This window comes from Bos javanicus, chromosome 20, assembly GCF_032452875.1.
Source record: "Bos javanicus breed banteng chromosome 20, ARS-OSU_banteng_1.0, whole genome shotgun sequence".
NCBI lineage: Eukaryota > Metazoa > Chordata > Mammalia > Artiodactyla > Bovidae > Bos > Bos javanicus.
The window spans coordinates 9949280-9966452 of record NC_083887.1 but is presented as its reverse complement, the minus strand read 5'-3'; the positions used below and the strand labels follow the sequence as shown (position 1 = coordinate 9966452).

The following is a 17173-nucleotide window of genomic DNA, read 5'->3' as shown; positions in this document are numbered from 1 at the left end:
GGATGGCATCACTGACTCAATGGACGTGGATTTGGGTGAACTCCGGGAGTTGGTGTTGGACAGGGAGGCCTGGCATGCTGCGATTCATGGGGTCGCAGAGTCAGACACAACTGAGCAACTGGACTGAACTGAACTGAGCTCTCTGAGGTGTGTTTGAGGTCTTGTTCCCTCTCCAGAGTACTGGAGGGAGACCATGTCAGACCTTTATTTCCTTCTCAGTCTTAAAGGAATCTCTTCTGATTTTTCAGCCTTGTTTTCCTACTCTTAAAAACACTTGTCTCTTTTCTTTCTGTTTCTGGATGAACTAGCAATCTCTTTAATCAGTTCAGGATTTTATTCCTTTGACATTTTGTTCTTAATGTAGTAACATGTTCTTATAGAATTTTCTTCTCCTTCTAAGAAGGAAGTCAGGTCTTTGTTTTCCACCTATGAGTCAGGGGACTTGTATAACCAGTTCGAACACAGGCCCACAATCTACAGAGTCAGTCTGTTCTCTGGACATTTTCCCTCTCATCATAGAGTACTTCCCTAACCACCCTGCATAAGGTAAGCCAGCCTCCTATTAACCTCTGTCATAATTTCCTTTAAATTTCTTTCATGGCATTTAATAATTCTTAAATTATCTTGTTCACTTGTTGAATTTTTTTCTCCCACCCAGTATTCCTTGCTTATTGCTTTATTGCTCCCTCTTGAAGCATATTAAGAATGCTCACATTAATTGACAAAGTTTAACTATAGTAACTTTTAAATTTCTTTTAATTTTTGACTGTGTCACAAGGTTTGTGGGTCTTAGTTCCGTGATCAGAGATGAAACCAGGGCCCTTGGCAGTGAAAGTGCAGAGTGCTAACCACTGGACCTCCAGGGAATTCTCATTAACTATAATAATTTTTGAACAGAGATTATATTCACGTTTAACAGTAAACAAGGTATACAATGAATGTTGTTCTTCCCATGACTTACTTCTCAGAAACACAGTTCCCTTTCTGGAAATTAACTGTTACCACTTTCTTCACACTTGAATTTCTAATCTACATTCTACTCAATTTAGAATTTTTTGGAGAACTTTATTTTTTACCTTATTTGTTTGTTTATTTATAGCTGTGCTGGTCTTTGTTGCAGCTGGTGGGCTTTTTCTCTAGTTGTGGTGAGGCAGGGCTACTTTAGTTGCTGTGCAGGGACTCATTGTGGTGGTTTCTCTTGTTGCTGAGCACAGACTCTAGGACCCAAGGGCTTCAGTAGTTCAGCTTGTGGGCTCTAGAGTTTGGGCTCAATAGATCTGGTGCAGGGGCTTAGTTGCCCCTTGGCATGTGGAATCTTAGTTCCCGGACTAGGGATCAGACCCATGTACCTTGCATTGGATCAAGGATTCTTAACCACTGGACCACCAGAGCAGTCCCTTCAATTTAGAATTTTTAAGCCTTAGGACGTGGTGACGAACAGACAGTGTTCTACAGGACCCTCTAAAAATGGCCGGTGGCTCAGAGAATAAAGCATCTGCCTGCAATGTGGGAGACCCGGGTTCAATTCCTGGGTTGGGAAGATCCCCTGGAGAAGGAAATGGCAACCCACTCCAGTACCCTTGCCGGGAAAGTCCCATGGACAGAGAAGCCTGGTAGGCTACAGTCCATGGGGTCGCAAAGAGTCGGACACGACTTTGCCACTTCACTTTCACTAAAAATGTCCAGTAGTTTAAAAAGAATTTTTTTGGTCACACTACCTGGCAGGTGGGATCTTATTTGCCCAACCAGGGATGGAACCAGTGCCCTCTGCAATGGAATCACGGGATCATCAGGGAAGTCCCAAGGCCAGCAGTTTTAATAATTTCCGTAAAAGTGTGGGCTGAGGGATTTACTACTTCCTTCTCCTCTTTTGAACGCCTCCTAAGGACCCCTGGAGAGAGAAGAGCACACTGCCACAAGTCTTTCTGTCAGTATTTCCGGTTCTCAGGTAACCCAGGCTCCCTAGCTTGACAGTTACCATGGCTCCGGTCGCTGTACGTCATTCTCCGGCGCTGGATGATGACGTAATCAGTTCCGGCGCCCTCCGAGGGCGGGGGAGCAAGGTATAGGAGAAAACTTAGCTATTAGTGTAGCAGGGTCATGAAGAAGAGGCGGCGGCGGGAGATCCCGGGCGGTGGCCGGGGCGCGAAATTGCGGTAGCTGGCCGCTGGGCTGGTGGTGTGGCTTTGTGAGAAGGGCGTAGTTCCTAAAGCCCTCTCCGGGCAGCGGCCGGGGCTCGGGGCTGCGAGCGGCCCTGGGGCCGCCTCCCCGGGCCCCCTGGCTCCGCCATGTTCCGCAGGGCACGCCTTAGCGTGAAGCCGAATGTCAGGCCCGGAGCAGGCGCCAGGGCCTCCACCGCCCCCAGTTCCCAGCGTGAACAAGAGGTTCCAAGGCCTCAGGAGCCTGCCGCGGCCTCTGCTCCGAAGCCGGCGGAGTCCACAGATGTGCCCCCGGTGGATTTCGGGGAAGCGCAGCCCCAAGAAAAGACTCCCAAGAGCAGGTAAGTGCTCGCAGAGGGGAGCATTTTCATTTGCCCCTGCCTCTCCGGGCGCGTCACCTGGAAGCTGAGCAAAGAAAGTTTACCGTAGAAGTACTCCCTCGCTTGCACTAAGCCTGACAGTTGAGGCCCACGAACACGCTGCCAAGTGCAGTTGGTCCCTCTGACCACGGTGTGGCAGGTGTGGGTTTTGTTACAGGGTGTAGATTCTCGGGGAGAGGACCATGTCTTCAAGTGGTGGTGGGAGGAATCCCGGTCTAACCGTCTTCGGGAAAACTCACACGTGGTACTATTCTTTAGAGCGTGTAGGTTACCACTGTTTTCATCCTTTTGAAGTACATTGTGGGGGTAAGTGGGTAAATTTGTTTTTTTAATCTTGAAAACACTTATTTTTAAAAGAAAAGCAGTGTTATTTTGATTCTGCTGATTTATGTCAGTGGAAAGGAAGTCTGGTTACTTGTTTTGATTTGTGGGTGTGCCCCTTTAACTATGGTGAATCTGTTGTCTGAACAGAAAAGCATGTATCATGTACCACAGTTGGATTCAGGATTCTTCTACTTATTTTACAATTTATAGACTTTGCTCAGGCAGAATTTACTCATCTGCAAAGTGGGGATAACTCTCACTTCAAGAGTTATTGTGGAGATTAGAGATAACTGATAAAAACTGTCTTGCACAGGACATGCGGAATAGTTGCCTATCTTTAGGTGTTTAAAGGTGAGGCAACAAAGTAGTTAAAGTTAAGATATGTTAAGCTAATAATGATCTCTGTTTCTATACTATAAATGTGAGGGGACCAATGAAAATCAACCCTATTAAATAACAGTGAGATGGCATAAATTTCTTTTATATTGTGACAGGAAGGTGACAATTTATTTTTTATTCCTTTTTTTGGCCAGACTTCTGTTGATCTCAAACTGGTACTTAGTAATTTCCAAGTTTTTTACATGAATTTTTTCAGAATTTCTCCCAACAATGGAATACAAATAGCAGTTACTGTAGTGTTGGGACCAGCTGCAGTTGGCAGTGTTCCTGGGCTTCAGCTGTTAAATTAATAAAGTTCACAGAGATAATGTACATGTGATGCATGATTATTGATAATTTACAAAATTACTCATTCTGTAGTCTTGATCTGTTTAAGTTCAAGAATACAGCTTGACATTTTGGGAATATGTGTGTTTTTTATCATATATTTCCTATTTTTTGGGTGGGTTTTTGCTAATTGTAAGAGCCCATAGATTGTATGTTCTTCTCCTTATTGCAACCTCTGTTTAAGTCATTGATTTTTAATAAGTGATTATGATTTTAATAATCCAAAAGGCTTTGCTGTTTTGAATTTTTGTCAGACTAGTACTAGAATGTTTCAAAGAAGATCCATAATACCGTTTTTTTTTCTTTTTAAATATCAACAGTGTTGAAAAGACTGATGATGGGAAGGATGTTGAAGAATCCAGTAAGCCTTCCTCTACTGTTTCACAGAGAAGAAAGCGAATACCAACTACTTCTAGTCTGGTCAAACCTAGTGTCAGTGTTCCTTCAGAACCTCATCCATTATCTACAGTTAATCAAGAAGCTCCACAGCCAAACCCTGTTCCAACAAAAGAGAAACAGCCATGTTCAGACAGATACCGAATATACAAAGCCCAGAAACTGAGGGAAATGTTAAAAGAAGAATTGAGGAAAGAGAAGGTATGATAGAAAAATCAGAATTTTGACTGTTGCCTTCTAGGTTTCTGTTTTTATGTTAGTCGACTTGTCATTTGGAGGAAAAATAAGCATCTGTAACATTAAAATTTTTTTTTATTTGGCTGCGGTGAACCTTGGTTTGATCTTCGCTGCAACTTACAGGATCTTTAGTTGTGGCATGTGGACTCTGAGTTGTAGCATGTGGGATCTAGTTTCCTGACCAGGGATGGGACCCCAGGCCCTCTTCCTTGGGAGCAGAGTCTTAGCCACTGGACCGCCAGGGAAGTCCCAAGCATCTATAGCATTTTGATGTGGGAAACAAAACCAAATAAGATCCCTCGTATTAATAGAGTATCTCCCTTTGTTGAGAGAATGATTGAGAAGCACAATGGAATTATAAGCTATTTTTGCCCCGTATTAATTTTTCTGTATTTTATTCATCTGTATCTTTCATTCTTTTTGGTGGAGGCCACAGATAGAAGTTTCACATTTGCACACTCACATATACAGATACACAAACAAATGTATTTATAAACTAATCCTTCAGTGAGATTTTTCGCGAGGATGTCCAATTGAGTTACATTCATTTGAATTATGACACGTGTAGTTGAGCAAAATGAATTAGTAATATTTTCTAAATTGCTGCTGCTGCTGCTGCTAAGTCACTTCAGTCGTGTCCGACCCCCATAGACGGCAGCCCACCAGGCTCCCCCATCCCTGGGATTCTCCAGGCAAGAGCACTGGAGTGGGTTGCCATTTCCTTCTCCAGTGCATGAAAGTGAAAAATGAAAGTGAAGTCGCTCAGTTGTGTCCAACTCTTAGCGACTCCGTAGACGGCAGCCCACCAGCCTCCTCCGTCCATGGGATTTTCAGGCAAGAGTACTGGAGTGGGGTGCCATTGCCTTCTCTGTTTTAAACTGACAATATGGGAAATTATGAATGGGGGAAATACGTGTGTATATGTATAATAGAGTCTGCATTCTTTTTCTGAGTGCAATGTAACAGAGTAGTGAAACATGTAACCTCTAGAGTTTGATACTTAAGGGCTGAACTTTAGAGTCCTCCCTTACTATTAATATGTGATGTTGAACAATTTAAGTAATCTTCCATGTCTGTTTTCTCATTTGTAAAATAGACTGGTAATAGTGTCCATCTGCATTGGAAGGTTGTGAAGCATAAATGAGTTAATATGGGTAAAACACATTTAGACTAGTGTCTACCAATTAGTAAGCCCGGCAAATATCAACTTTTATTATTAGTTTGTAGAGTGCCTCCCTTTTTAACTAAGAGAAAGGCCCTTATCTTGGTGCCTTTTTTTTGGCCACGCCTTGAGGCTTGCTGAATCTTAGTTTCCTGTCTAGGGATTGAACTCTTGCTCTGGGCAGTGAAGCGTGGAGTCCTAACCACTGGCCCTCCAGGGAAGTCCTTCCTCGTGGTTTATGTCTATCTCATTCAAATATCTCAATTGTATGAAGTGGCTGTCACTATTTATTTAGGAGGAAATAAGCTCCGAGAGGTTTTATGTGCTACAAGTTTTTGATCAGTTTATAAAATTTTTCCTAAAATTAGGCATAATTGTTATGGGAATAATACACTCAATAACACACTTGCAATGAATGTAGTAAATATATACATCTAAAAATCTCTTTTTAAAAGTATTAAAAATTTATGTATTTTTTTTGGCCCCCAGCAGGAATTGAACCGTGTCTCCTGCAGTGGAGGAAGCACGGAATCTTAACCACTGGACTGCCAGGGACTTCCCCTAAAGCTCTTCTGTATTTGTCAAATAACAGTGCATGTCTGTGTGTTTGTGTATCTAGAAGCAATGGAAAAACAAGTATGCCGTAAATGAAACTCAGAGGCCACTGGATCGTTCCAAAATGACTATGAGAGACTTCATATATTATCTACCAGAAAGCAATCCAATGACGTAAGTAATCTTTATTTCTATTTTACTTTCTTTGAGTATGTAGTGATTTAAGTATCACTTTTAGAGTTCAAGTTTTCCAAAAACATGTTGATGAAATGTTTAGCACGTGTGATGTCCATTTGGATAAGAATTTTATAACAAAAATTAGTGTTATTTCAGGTAACTATTTTCTTGGGATGGTAAATGATGACCTTTACCTCTGAGATTAAAGATAAATTTCCTTTGTTATATTATCAAGATGCAGTAAAAACCAACTAAACAGCTTTTCTCTAATCTGGATTGCCATTTATATTTCTTACATACTATAATGTGGTCTAAAGGGGTGATCTAACTTTTATACCCTACCTCCTAATTAAACATAGCAACATTTGATTAACCAATCCTACAAGAACAAAATTTGTTTGATCAAAGTTAGTCTGGGGAGGCAGAGAGATTATAATACATCTGCTCATTGTTGTGTTGTTGATGGGGTAGAAGGTGAATGTAGGAGTAGTGGCATATTTTCAGTGTAGCCTGTTTCACATTCAGCAGGTCTTTGACCTACTTGAGGGAAGGGCTGGAAACCGAGATTTTGAGTTGTTTGACATCTAGGAGTTGGAAACAAGCCACCGAGTTTGCTTCATGCTTTTGCTGAGGAATTGAGGGAACAGTGTTTCCTTCTTAAGGCCTAACAAATTATTTATATTGATAACAAAAGTTCCTAAGTGAAAAATTGAGTGTAGGACCACACCATCATTAGTGTTAGTGTTATGGTATATCATAAAAAAAATTGCAAGGTAAATTATTTGCTTCTTGCCTCAGATGGAATTGACAAACTGTAAATTACTTGTTTATTAAAAGGTATGTTTTAATTTGTGATTGATAGTTCTTCACTGGAGCAGGAAAAGAAAACTGAAAAATCATCAACACCAGTCCGAACACGAGAGTAAGCATCTCATCTGTTTTGAATATATTCTGTTATGGGTACATTTAAAAAGAAATGAAATCAAATGATTCTTCCTATTTTAGTTAAATTACATGTGATAGGAATTTTTAGACCCACAACAAGAAAAAAAGCTGCTTGATTTAAATCAATATGGAAGCCTCACACTATGTATTTGTACTTTGTGTGTTACATATATAAATAGTATTATGATTTTAAAGTTTTTAGACTTAAAAAGGTTTTCTTTTAGAATAATGATATTCATATGGTACAAAATTCAAAAGGGACTAAAATACTGAGAAAATCTTTCTGACTTTGTTTTCTGCCACCTAATCCTTCTTTCTGAAGGCAACAAATGTTCAGTTCAGTTCAGTTCAGTCGCTCAGTTGTGTCTGACTCTTTGTGACCCCATGAATTGCAGCACGCCAGGCCTCCCTGTCCATCACCAACTACCACTCTTTAAATGTATCTTTTTAGTCTAGTCTATGTCTCTCCAAGCAAACCTATTTTTTTCTGTTTCCTTTTCTTTTCTTTGTTTTCCATTTTCTCCTTTTGCCTTTTCTTTTTCTATCTTTCCATTTTTTTTCCTTAGCATTCTGTATATACTGTCCTTCAGTAGGTATAGTTTTGACACAACTACAGAGTCCCTTTTTGCATACAAGCTTTCACTGTTATATATATTAGTTTATTCCTAAGAAATGTCTGCAAAAAGGACTTGCCTTGTGGTCCAGTGGGTAAGACCCTGTGCTTCCACTGCAGGGGGTGTGGGTTCAATCCCTCGTCCAGGAACTAAGATCCCATGTGCCACACGGCACGGCCCAAAAATAAAGAAGAAATCCCTCCAAGACACTGGAAGTTATTATGGACTTGCAATTGTGGAAAAATAGCAGAAACATTGGAATTTTCTGGTTATTATTTCAAGTAAGAATCCTTAAGTAATGATTACTTTTTTTTGGAGTGGGGGATCATACCACGCAGCTTGTGGGATCTTAGTTCTGTGACCAGGGATTGAACACAGGCCAGGGCGGTGAAGTGTGCCGAGTCCTAACCACTGGACCGCCAGGGAATTCCCTGTAGTGACTAATCTTTTTCTTAGAATCTGCATTGTTTTATTTTTTAATGAATTAATTATTTTGGCTTCCCTGGGTCTTTGCTTCTCCCTGGGCTTTCTCTAGTTGCAGTTGAACAGGGGCTACTGTTGAGTGCAGTGTGCGGGCTTTCTCTTTGTGGTGACTGCTCTTGTGGAGCACAGGCTCGGCGGGCAGGCTTCAATAGTTGCAGCATGCAGGGTTAGTAGCTGGGGCTCATGGGTTTAGCTGCTCTGTGACATGTGGAATCTTCCTGGACTAGAGATTGAACTCCTGTCCCTTGCATTGGCAGGTGGATTCTTATCCACTGTAGGGAAGTCCAGAAATGGGTTTTGTTTTTACAGATTTATAGGTTATGCCTCTTTCAGTAAGACCTTAAAGTGATAATCTAATTGAATGGAAAGTGTATGGAGTTTGGAACCATTATTTGGAAAACTGTGTTTGGCTTCTTGGTCTACTCTTATTGTTGTGTAGTCTAGAGCAACAGTAATTTATCTTCTCCAAACATCAAATGGGTGTGAAAATCTAACCCCCAAGGATTGTTCTGAAGAGGTAATAAAATGATATGGAAATTAATCCTGTATGGATTATTTTTTATTAATTTTATAATATCTGTATGGTTTACTCCAATGCTCTATTGAGATAGAATAGATGAGCATTTATTTCTCTTTTCAAAGAGAGTAAAGACTCCTATGAAATGCTACTAGATACAATTTGAGGAAATCTTATAGCCATGGTCTCAATAACATAGTATTTTCAGTTAGGTTATAGCAAAAGTGGGAAATAGCTATTAACAGAAGGTTGAAGGTGCAGTAGTTTGTTTTAGAAGTTCATAGTACTCAGGGGATGTCTCTGATGGCTGTATGAAGTAACCTACCTTGACATTTGGTAGGCAAGAAAGCAAGACTACTCCTGATGGTGAAGATAACGAAGAAATAGAAGAAGAGTTGGATGATGGGCCCTTGCTGGTTCCTCGAGTAAAAGTGGCAGAAGATGGTTCTATTATTTTGGATGAAGAAAGGTAAGTTAAGAGAGAGAGAGATTGTGGTTTTGAGAACAAATGAGTTTTGTCTAATGAGCGAGATTGAATTTCCGTATTTCTCACTGTCACTTTGACTGATATTTATATTTGCGTAATAGATGTTATAAATAGAAGGGTGGGTTAGATTTGTTTATAATTTTTAGCAATTTTTTATAATTGTGTCCTTTACATGAGAAGATGGTACTGCTGACCTGCCACCCACTAACCTACTACCATTGTTTTACTAATTTTACTGGTAGTTGAAATGAGCTATTGAACTAATCACATACTGTCCGCAACTAAGAATACATTTCAAAGATTAATTCGGCCTTGATATCAATATTTATTAACTATTACCATATTCTGGTGTGTGGTGTTAACTGTTGAAAATTCAATGAAACATATTTTATGGTTTTTAATTAACTTTCTGGCTTAATTTCTTAGTTATAACATTAAATTTCTCAAATTTGGCAGTGCGAAACTTACTTGTCTTTCCAATGTGTGTTTTTTTAAAAAAGAAGATAAACTAGGAAGAAAAAAAAAAGAGATGGAAAGTCTCCTTACAGTTTAATTAATAATAAATTGGTTTACAGGATATAAATTCTATGATAAATGAAAATATAATGCTGTTAATAATAATTGTTTATGCATGTTGTTTTGCACTATTTTGTGATGATGATTTTATTGTTAAAAGCATTACTTAACTGCTTTGTGTGCAGGAATATAAAATGTAAATATAAAATGCTTATATTTCTCAATATCCCCTATTGGGTATTGCATGATAAGCTATGTTAAATGTAGGAGACATGCAGAAGTCAGTAAAAAAACAGTTATTTAGGTGGCCCAAAGATATTTTACAGATTTTATATTTCTATTAAGGATTTTAAAAACAAGTTGGCATTAATTTTTGCTCCCTGGCAATCACATTTTAAGTGAAAATTGGCAGATTCTTAGAAAATATGCATACTTCAAATGTATATTACTTTTTTGTTTTGTGTATTATACTTTTGATGTGGTTTTTGGCATGGTAGATTTCAGAATATAACTATTAAATCTCATTTACTGTTTGTTTCCTTACATGTTTAGTGTGGATCTATTTAAAAATGTTTCTTTCAGTTTAACTGTAGAAGTTTTAAGGACAAAAGGTCCCTGTGTGGTTGAAGAAAATGACCCCATATTTGAGCGTGGTTCTACAACTACATATTCCAGCTTTAGGAAAAGCTACTACTCTAAACCATGGTCAAATAAAGGTAACTGATTTTCATTTTGAATTATGTAGATTATTTACTGGAAGTGAATTTGTTTCTTGGTTTCTGTGTTATGCCAGGTATCCCCTGAGTAAAAAATAAATAAATAAAATGCAAACCAGCTAGTTTTTTCTGTAGCTAATTTTATTGGCACCTTTCCCCTGCCCCACCATAGAACTATGCCTCTGACTTTACTTTCGACATCTTTTTAGGGGTTAGCCTTATGATCATTTCAGCTGGAATATTCTTCATTGTCAAATCCTTGTACAGCAAACATCATTTTAATGAAAAATTACCAATATTTTTAGTGCTCATAATAATATTCTACCTCACTATTGTATAATATAGTCTTTAATGATAAAAAGTACATGTAAAAAAGCATATATTACCTACTGCAGGCTGTTGTTTGTTTTACTTACTTTTTATTATAAAAATGGTACAGTTTGTTTTGGGGAAAAATTCAGACACAACAGAGTAATACAGAATGAATTTCTGACTTCCCCAGCCCTGTTCTCTTGAGGCTAGTTCTGTTCCTGAGTGTTTTTCTAGCTACTTTTCTTTTGTGTACTACTTAGCACATCTTAGTTGCTTACATTGCAGCAATATACTGGTTCTTTTTTTTTTTTTTTAATGTACTGGTTCTGACTGAAAGTTTTCTTCAAGGCATTTGAGACCAGATAGGCAGAATGTCTTTTTAAAAATTCCAGCTACTTTGATATGAACATGAAAATTTCTTAAACCATATTTTTATATAAAAGTTTAACAAAGGTGTTTTTAGATCCATGAGGCTCCTTGCAGTAAAATTGAACTGTCTATGTGTTCATAGGTATATTTCTATGATTAAAGATTTGATGGACTTTAATAAAAACTTCAGTATTGTCAAATTTACTTTTAACTCGAAATACATACTTACGTAGGGCTTCCCTGGTGGCTCAGATTGTAAAAAATCTATCTGTGATGCAGGAGACCCAGGTTTGATCTCTGGGTCGGGAGGATCCCCTGGAGAAGGAAATTGCAACCCACTCCAGTATTCTTGCCTGGGAAATCCCATAGACAGAGGGGTTTGGTGAGCTATAGTCCATGGGATTGCAAAAAGTCGGACACGACTGAGCGACTTAACACTTTTATATACTTGTGTAAAATTTTTTTCCTCTGAAATATTTATAAGATTAATTCTCAGTCTTTCTAAATCTTTTATTTTTACAGAGACAGATATGTTTTTTTTAGCCATCAGCATGGTAGGAACTGACTTTTCTATGATTGGACAGCTTTTTCCTCACAGAGCAAGAATAGAAATTAAGGTAAAGTAAACTCATTACATTTGTTGATTGAAAAGAGATTAAAAATTACTGTCTTTTAAACCTTTGGTTGAAATCTCAGTCCATCCTTTTTTGCTACTGTGTTTTTGGTACATCTGTCCTTTATCATTCAAAAAGTAGTGTAATATAATATTTCTCAGTTCTAAAATGAGTATTGTCTCTTTAACCCTCAGTATTATATGTTCTTATTTATCTTTTTCCACTTCTATAAGGGATTTGAGGGCGTACCAACAAAGCCAATGAAACTGAGATAAAAGTAGAGTTAGATAATGAAGAGGAATAAATGTACCAGAATTTGGGGGTTAAGGATAGATTTTGAACACAAAATGTATCTTTGAATTTTCTAGGAAAAGAACACGCTGAGTTATGTAGTTCTCTAATTGTTGCTTTCCTAGGCCACTTTAACTTTGAGGACAACCAGTGATACTAATTTTTGTTTTTTTTTAAGTGATACTATTAACAACAGCAATGATGTTTATCAATTAGTGCTTAAATATGCCTAAAAGAATGATCTTTCTCTGTCGTATAGTTCTTTTTGTTGAGAAACCTCATCATAAGTTTCCTGTGTTGGAGTGCATTCGAGTGCACACTATGTTGCTATAATGCGTTTCTAATTCATAGTGAGATTTTTATGCGACCATGGGCTTTCTTTTTCATTAATTGAAGGGACTATTAGGAAAGTTAGGTTTGTTTTTTTTTTTAAATAGATCAGGCATAGACTGATTTACTGGGAACCATTGTATAGCGTAATGGTCTTTCTATTTCTGTAGAAGATGAGGGATCTTTTATATTCTTTATGTGCCTTTTTGAATATTGATCTCTGATACAATGAGAACAAAATGTTAAAGTGTTTGAAGGCTAGAAGTTGATTGTTTAGGGGAGCTCTTGGATCTGAGTATTTAATGATAAATTTGTCACTAGACTGTTCATGGAGTTGCAGAGTCGGATACGACTGAGCGACTGAACTGAATTGAGACTGTTTCTCTTAAAAATAGTTTAGATTCTTCCCTTAAAAATTTAGTGTGAAAAAAAAAAATTTAGTGTGGTCCCAGCAAGTCTTTGGGCAAAGTACAGAAAAGTAAAAATGGACTAGTAAATTATATTGAGTTTCAAATTTTGAACCAACATTGCGTTGCTGTGATAAATCCCAGTTAGTCATACTGTATTCTTTTTATATGTTGCTGATTTTTAATATATTTTCTTGAGGATTTTTTGTATCTTTTGTTCATGACAGTATTGGTCTGTAATTTTCTTTTAGTGTCTTTGTGGTTTTGGTACCAGCATTTTGGTGGTCGTGGAAAATGAGTTGGAAAGTGTTCGCATCCTGAACTCTGAGAAACTTTATTTAGGATTAGTATTATTTCTCCTCTTAATGTTTGATATAATTTACCAGTGAAATCATTTGGGCCTATATTTCCTTTGGACAAAGGGTTTTCACTATAAATTCAATTTCTTTAATAGAGATACGGGTATTTATATTTTCAGTTTCTTCTTGTGTCAGTTTAGATGCTAAGTTGTTGAATTTATAGGCATACAAATTTCATACTATTCACTTACCGTTTTAATGCTTGTAGGATTTATTGTAGGATGTATCTTACTGATTGATGATTTTTCTTTCTCTCTTTTTTTCCCTTGTCTTGCTAAAGGTTTTTGACTTCAAAAGTCTTTTAATGAACCAACTTTTAGCTATGTTATCAATTGTATGTATGTTTTCATTGTTTTTTTTTTTTAAAGTCTAGCATTTCCTTCCTTCTTCAGGCATACCTCATTTTATTGCACTTCACACATACTGCAATTTTTTTTTTAATTAAAGGGTTGATGGTTTGTATTTTTTTTTGTATTTTCTAACAATGAAGAATTTTTAAATTAAGTATATACGTTGTTTTTCTAGACATAATGCTATTGCACCCCTAACAGACTGTCTCAGTGTAATGTAAATGTAAACGACTGTTTTTTGCACTGAGAAACAAATGAAAATCTGTGACTCGCTTTATTGCAATATTCACATTATTGTAGTGGTCTGGAACTGAACCTGCAATGTCTTCAAGGTTTATGCCTATACTTACTTTGGGTTTAATCTTCTCTTATTTTTTTCCCTTAGCTTCCTTAGATGAAAACTTAGAATGTAGACTTTAAACTGTTCTTTTTTTAATTGAAGACATTTAAAGCTATATAGTTTCATATGAACTGTAGATTAGCCTATAATATCGATAAGCTGTTTTCATTGTCATTCAGTTAAAACTGTTGTCTAGTTTCCCTTGTGATTCCTTCCATGACATACCAGTTGTTTAGAAGTGTGTTTAATTTCCAACGTTGGGACATGTCTTAAATATCTTACCATTATTGTTTTCTTTGACACTGTGAAAGTCACAGGACATAATCTGTAAGATTTCAGTCTTTTTGAAATTTGTTGAGATTTATTTTAAAGCCTCTTGTACTCTCATCTCGATGAGCATGCACTTGAAATGAACATGTATTCTGCAGTTGTTGGGTGTGGTGTTGTCTGAGAGAAGAGTTGATGCCTCTAATCACAGTTATAGATTTGTGTTTCTCCTTTTAAATTGATCAGTTTTGGGTGTAATTTGAACTTCATGTGTATTGAAGTTCTTTTATTGGGTGCATTCACATTTTAGCTTGCTGTTGAATTGATCCTTTTATTAGTAGGAAATGTCCCTATTTATCTTTGCTATCATTCCTTGTCCTAAAATGGGGGTTAGGAGTCCTGATCCTCCTTACAGTCAAGAATATAACTTCTGGTTGGCCTTATGTATCTGTGTTCCCTATTTCTGGTACTCCACTTATATGAGTGAGTTTGTGAGACATTGTACTAATGCTCTGTCCATTTTTTTCCCAGTCTTTTTTCTTTATTTCAATTGGTTAGCTTCTGTTATCATGTTTATAGGTTCACTGATCTTGTCTTCAGCTGTTTTCAATCTGCTAAGTCCTTTCAGTGATGGTTTCATTTATGGGATTTCAGCTTGGTTATTTTTCTTAGTTTCCATTCCTCTGCTGAGATTTCTGTATCTGATCATTCCATATTTTCCTTTGAATTCTTGAACATATTTATAACAGCTGCTTAACTTTCTTGTCAGCTAATCTCAACATCTGAAGTCTGTTTCTGTTGACTATTTCCTTGACCATGCAGCACCTTTTCCTATCTTTTCTCATGTTTTTTTTTTTTTTTTTTTTTTAATTGCAGGCTGGACATGGTGGATAATGTGTTACACAGTGTTTGGATTATGTTTGTTTTTATTTTTTCCTTCAGAGTGTTTATGTCTGTATTGTCAGCTCTCCTTATTCTTATGAAGTCTTGGTTTTAGGCTTTCTTAAGACTGATCCTTACTCTAGGTTTCTCATCTGAATTACAGAAGATAATTTGAGTTACTGTTTTCTGATTTTTCCAAGAACGGTCATATTATACCATTCTAGATATATAGGGCAGAAGATAATTCATTACATATAGTAGGTCCCTTGGGGGCACTGGGGCGTAAATCTCATGCTACAACCCTGTCTGAGAAAGGCTGCTCTAAGGTGTGACCCTGTCTCTAACTGGTGCTTGTTCTGATGTCTGAGGTAAATGTGTGGGTGTTAAACAAAGTCTTTGCATTCAGGTATGATGAACCCTGTCATCTCCCTATGTTACGTGGCTTCTAGGATCTTCTTTCTGCTCCCATCCCTGTAGTAGCTATTCTCTACTAGACTTCATGCTCAGGGCATATGGAACCCAGATGTGGACCAACCACCTGTGGAATACCTCTACCAGATCCGTGAGACTCCTCTTTAAATAGCTCTCTTCTCTGTAGAACCTGCCTCTGAAGGTACTTTACTTCCTCAGCTCAGTGGGATCTCTGGGCTCTGTTTGGCCTTTCTCTCTGCGTGGTTAGGAAATTTAGCCCAGGCAGAGAGTCAGGGCGAAAGTTGGTATATCTTTAGTGTTCCCCTTCTTTCTGAGATTGTGGAATTGTGGTCTTGCTCTCCCAAGATTGTAGTCTTGTCCAGTGCTTAAAAATAGTTGAAGCGTTTGTTTTGTTCAGTTTTAAAGGTATTTATGGTGGGTTGGATGTGTGGAACAAGTCCATTACCAGTTACTTTGTCAAGGCCAGAAGTGGAAGTTATGGGGTTTATTTTATGATCATGGAATTTGGCTTACAATGATTCCTGCATGGATTCAGTGATTAATATCAGGGAATTCCCTGGTGGTCCAGTGGTTGGAACTCTGTGCTTTCACTGCTGGGGCCCAGGTTCGATCCCTGGTCAGGGAACTAAGATCTCACACGCATGATGAGGCCTAAAAAAGAATGGTTAATATCAATACATCTTAAAAGTTTTAAATTGTTCTGGACTATATTCTCAATTAGATAAAATATGCTGTAGCCATGTTTTAGAATTGAATAATGCCTAAAGCCTATTGGCATTCTTCAGGATGTTTAGTGATTGTAGCCTGTCACTTTTTATGTAACTTCTGTTATGTGTAGATATGACTTTTGTTAACTTTTGAGGAAATATTTAAAGAATAATATCATCTTTAAGGGAGAAAGATGATTTTCTTTGGAAACTTCTATTTTACTTGGTAATAAGGGTTAGGAAGAATGGAAAAGAGAAATAATCTGTAGATTGAAAAATGTTAGTCATATAAAAAATTGTGTCCAACTCTTTGCAGCTCCATGGACTGTGACATGCCAGGCCTCTGTCCCTCACCATTTCCCAGAGTTTGCCCAAGTTCGTGTCCATTGCATCAGTCATGCCATCCAGCCATCTCATCCTCTGACGCCCTCTTCTCCTGCCCTCAGTCTTTGCCAGCATCAGGGACTTTTCCAGTGAGTCAGCTGTTCATATCAGATGACCAAAATACTGGAAAATATAGGAAAGGTTAGACTATAGAGCCTAATGGTGTACCCTTGGATGAGAAACAGTAAGGAAGTGCAGGAAAGTGATTGCTTTAAAGTCAGGTTAGCGGGTGGTTTCTTTTGGAGGGAAGAAGGGGTCAGTGAAGAGGTTATTGTGTGTGATTTCTCTCTCTTTTTTCAATAATATGATTTTTGTATTCTTAATAAAAGCTTTTAGAGCACTGATCTGTAAAGGGAGAGACTGGCTAATCATTCCCTCCCCTAGGATGTGTATGTGTATGCCCTCAGACTTTCTGAAGGTCTTGGAATGCATTGAACCTTAAACCTTAACCATCTCCATCTTAAAGGAGGTTATTTGGAATAGAATTGGATCTTAGGATGCGTTGAGCCTTAAACCTTAACCATCTCCATTTTAAAGGGGGTTATCTGGAATAGAATTGGATCTTAGGATGCATTGAGCCTTAAACCTTAACCATCTCTATCTTAAAGGAGGTAATCTGTAGTAAAATTGGGAATGGGGCTCTTTAGTGCTCAGGAAAGCATTAGGGAATAAAGAAGGTTCTAAAGATAAACTTGGCCAGCTTCAAAGTTTTTCTCAGCTGTTTTTGTACAGTCT

The 17173-nt window shown here is 37.7% G+C and overlaps 1 protein-coding gene across 1 annotated transcript in view; it reads left to right on the top strand.

Moving 5' to 3' along the window:
* Positions 1-2046: 2046 nt before the first annotated feature.
* Positions 2047-17173, top strand: part of BDP1 (B double prime 1, subunit of RNA polymerase III transcription initiation factor IIIB) — an 85245-nt gene continuing 70118 nt past the window's right edge. Inside the window, exons 1-7 of the mRNA XM_061393324.1 lie at positions 2047-2500; positions 3910-4186; positions 6004-6113; positions 6979-7038; positions 9016-9144; positions 10261-10394; positions 11598-11692. Coding sequence (XP_061249308.1) covers positions 2289-2500; positions 3910-4186; positions 6004-6113; positions 6979-7038; positions 9016-9144; positions 10261-10394; positions 11598-11692 — 1017 coding nt within the window. The 5' untranslated portion in view covers positions 2047-2288. The remainder of the gene's footprint in view (positions 2501-3909; positions 4187-6003; positions 6114-6978; positions 7039-9015; positions 9145-10260; positions 10395-11597; positions 11693-17173) is intronic.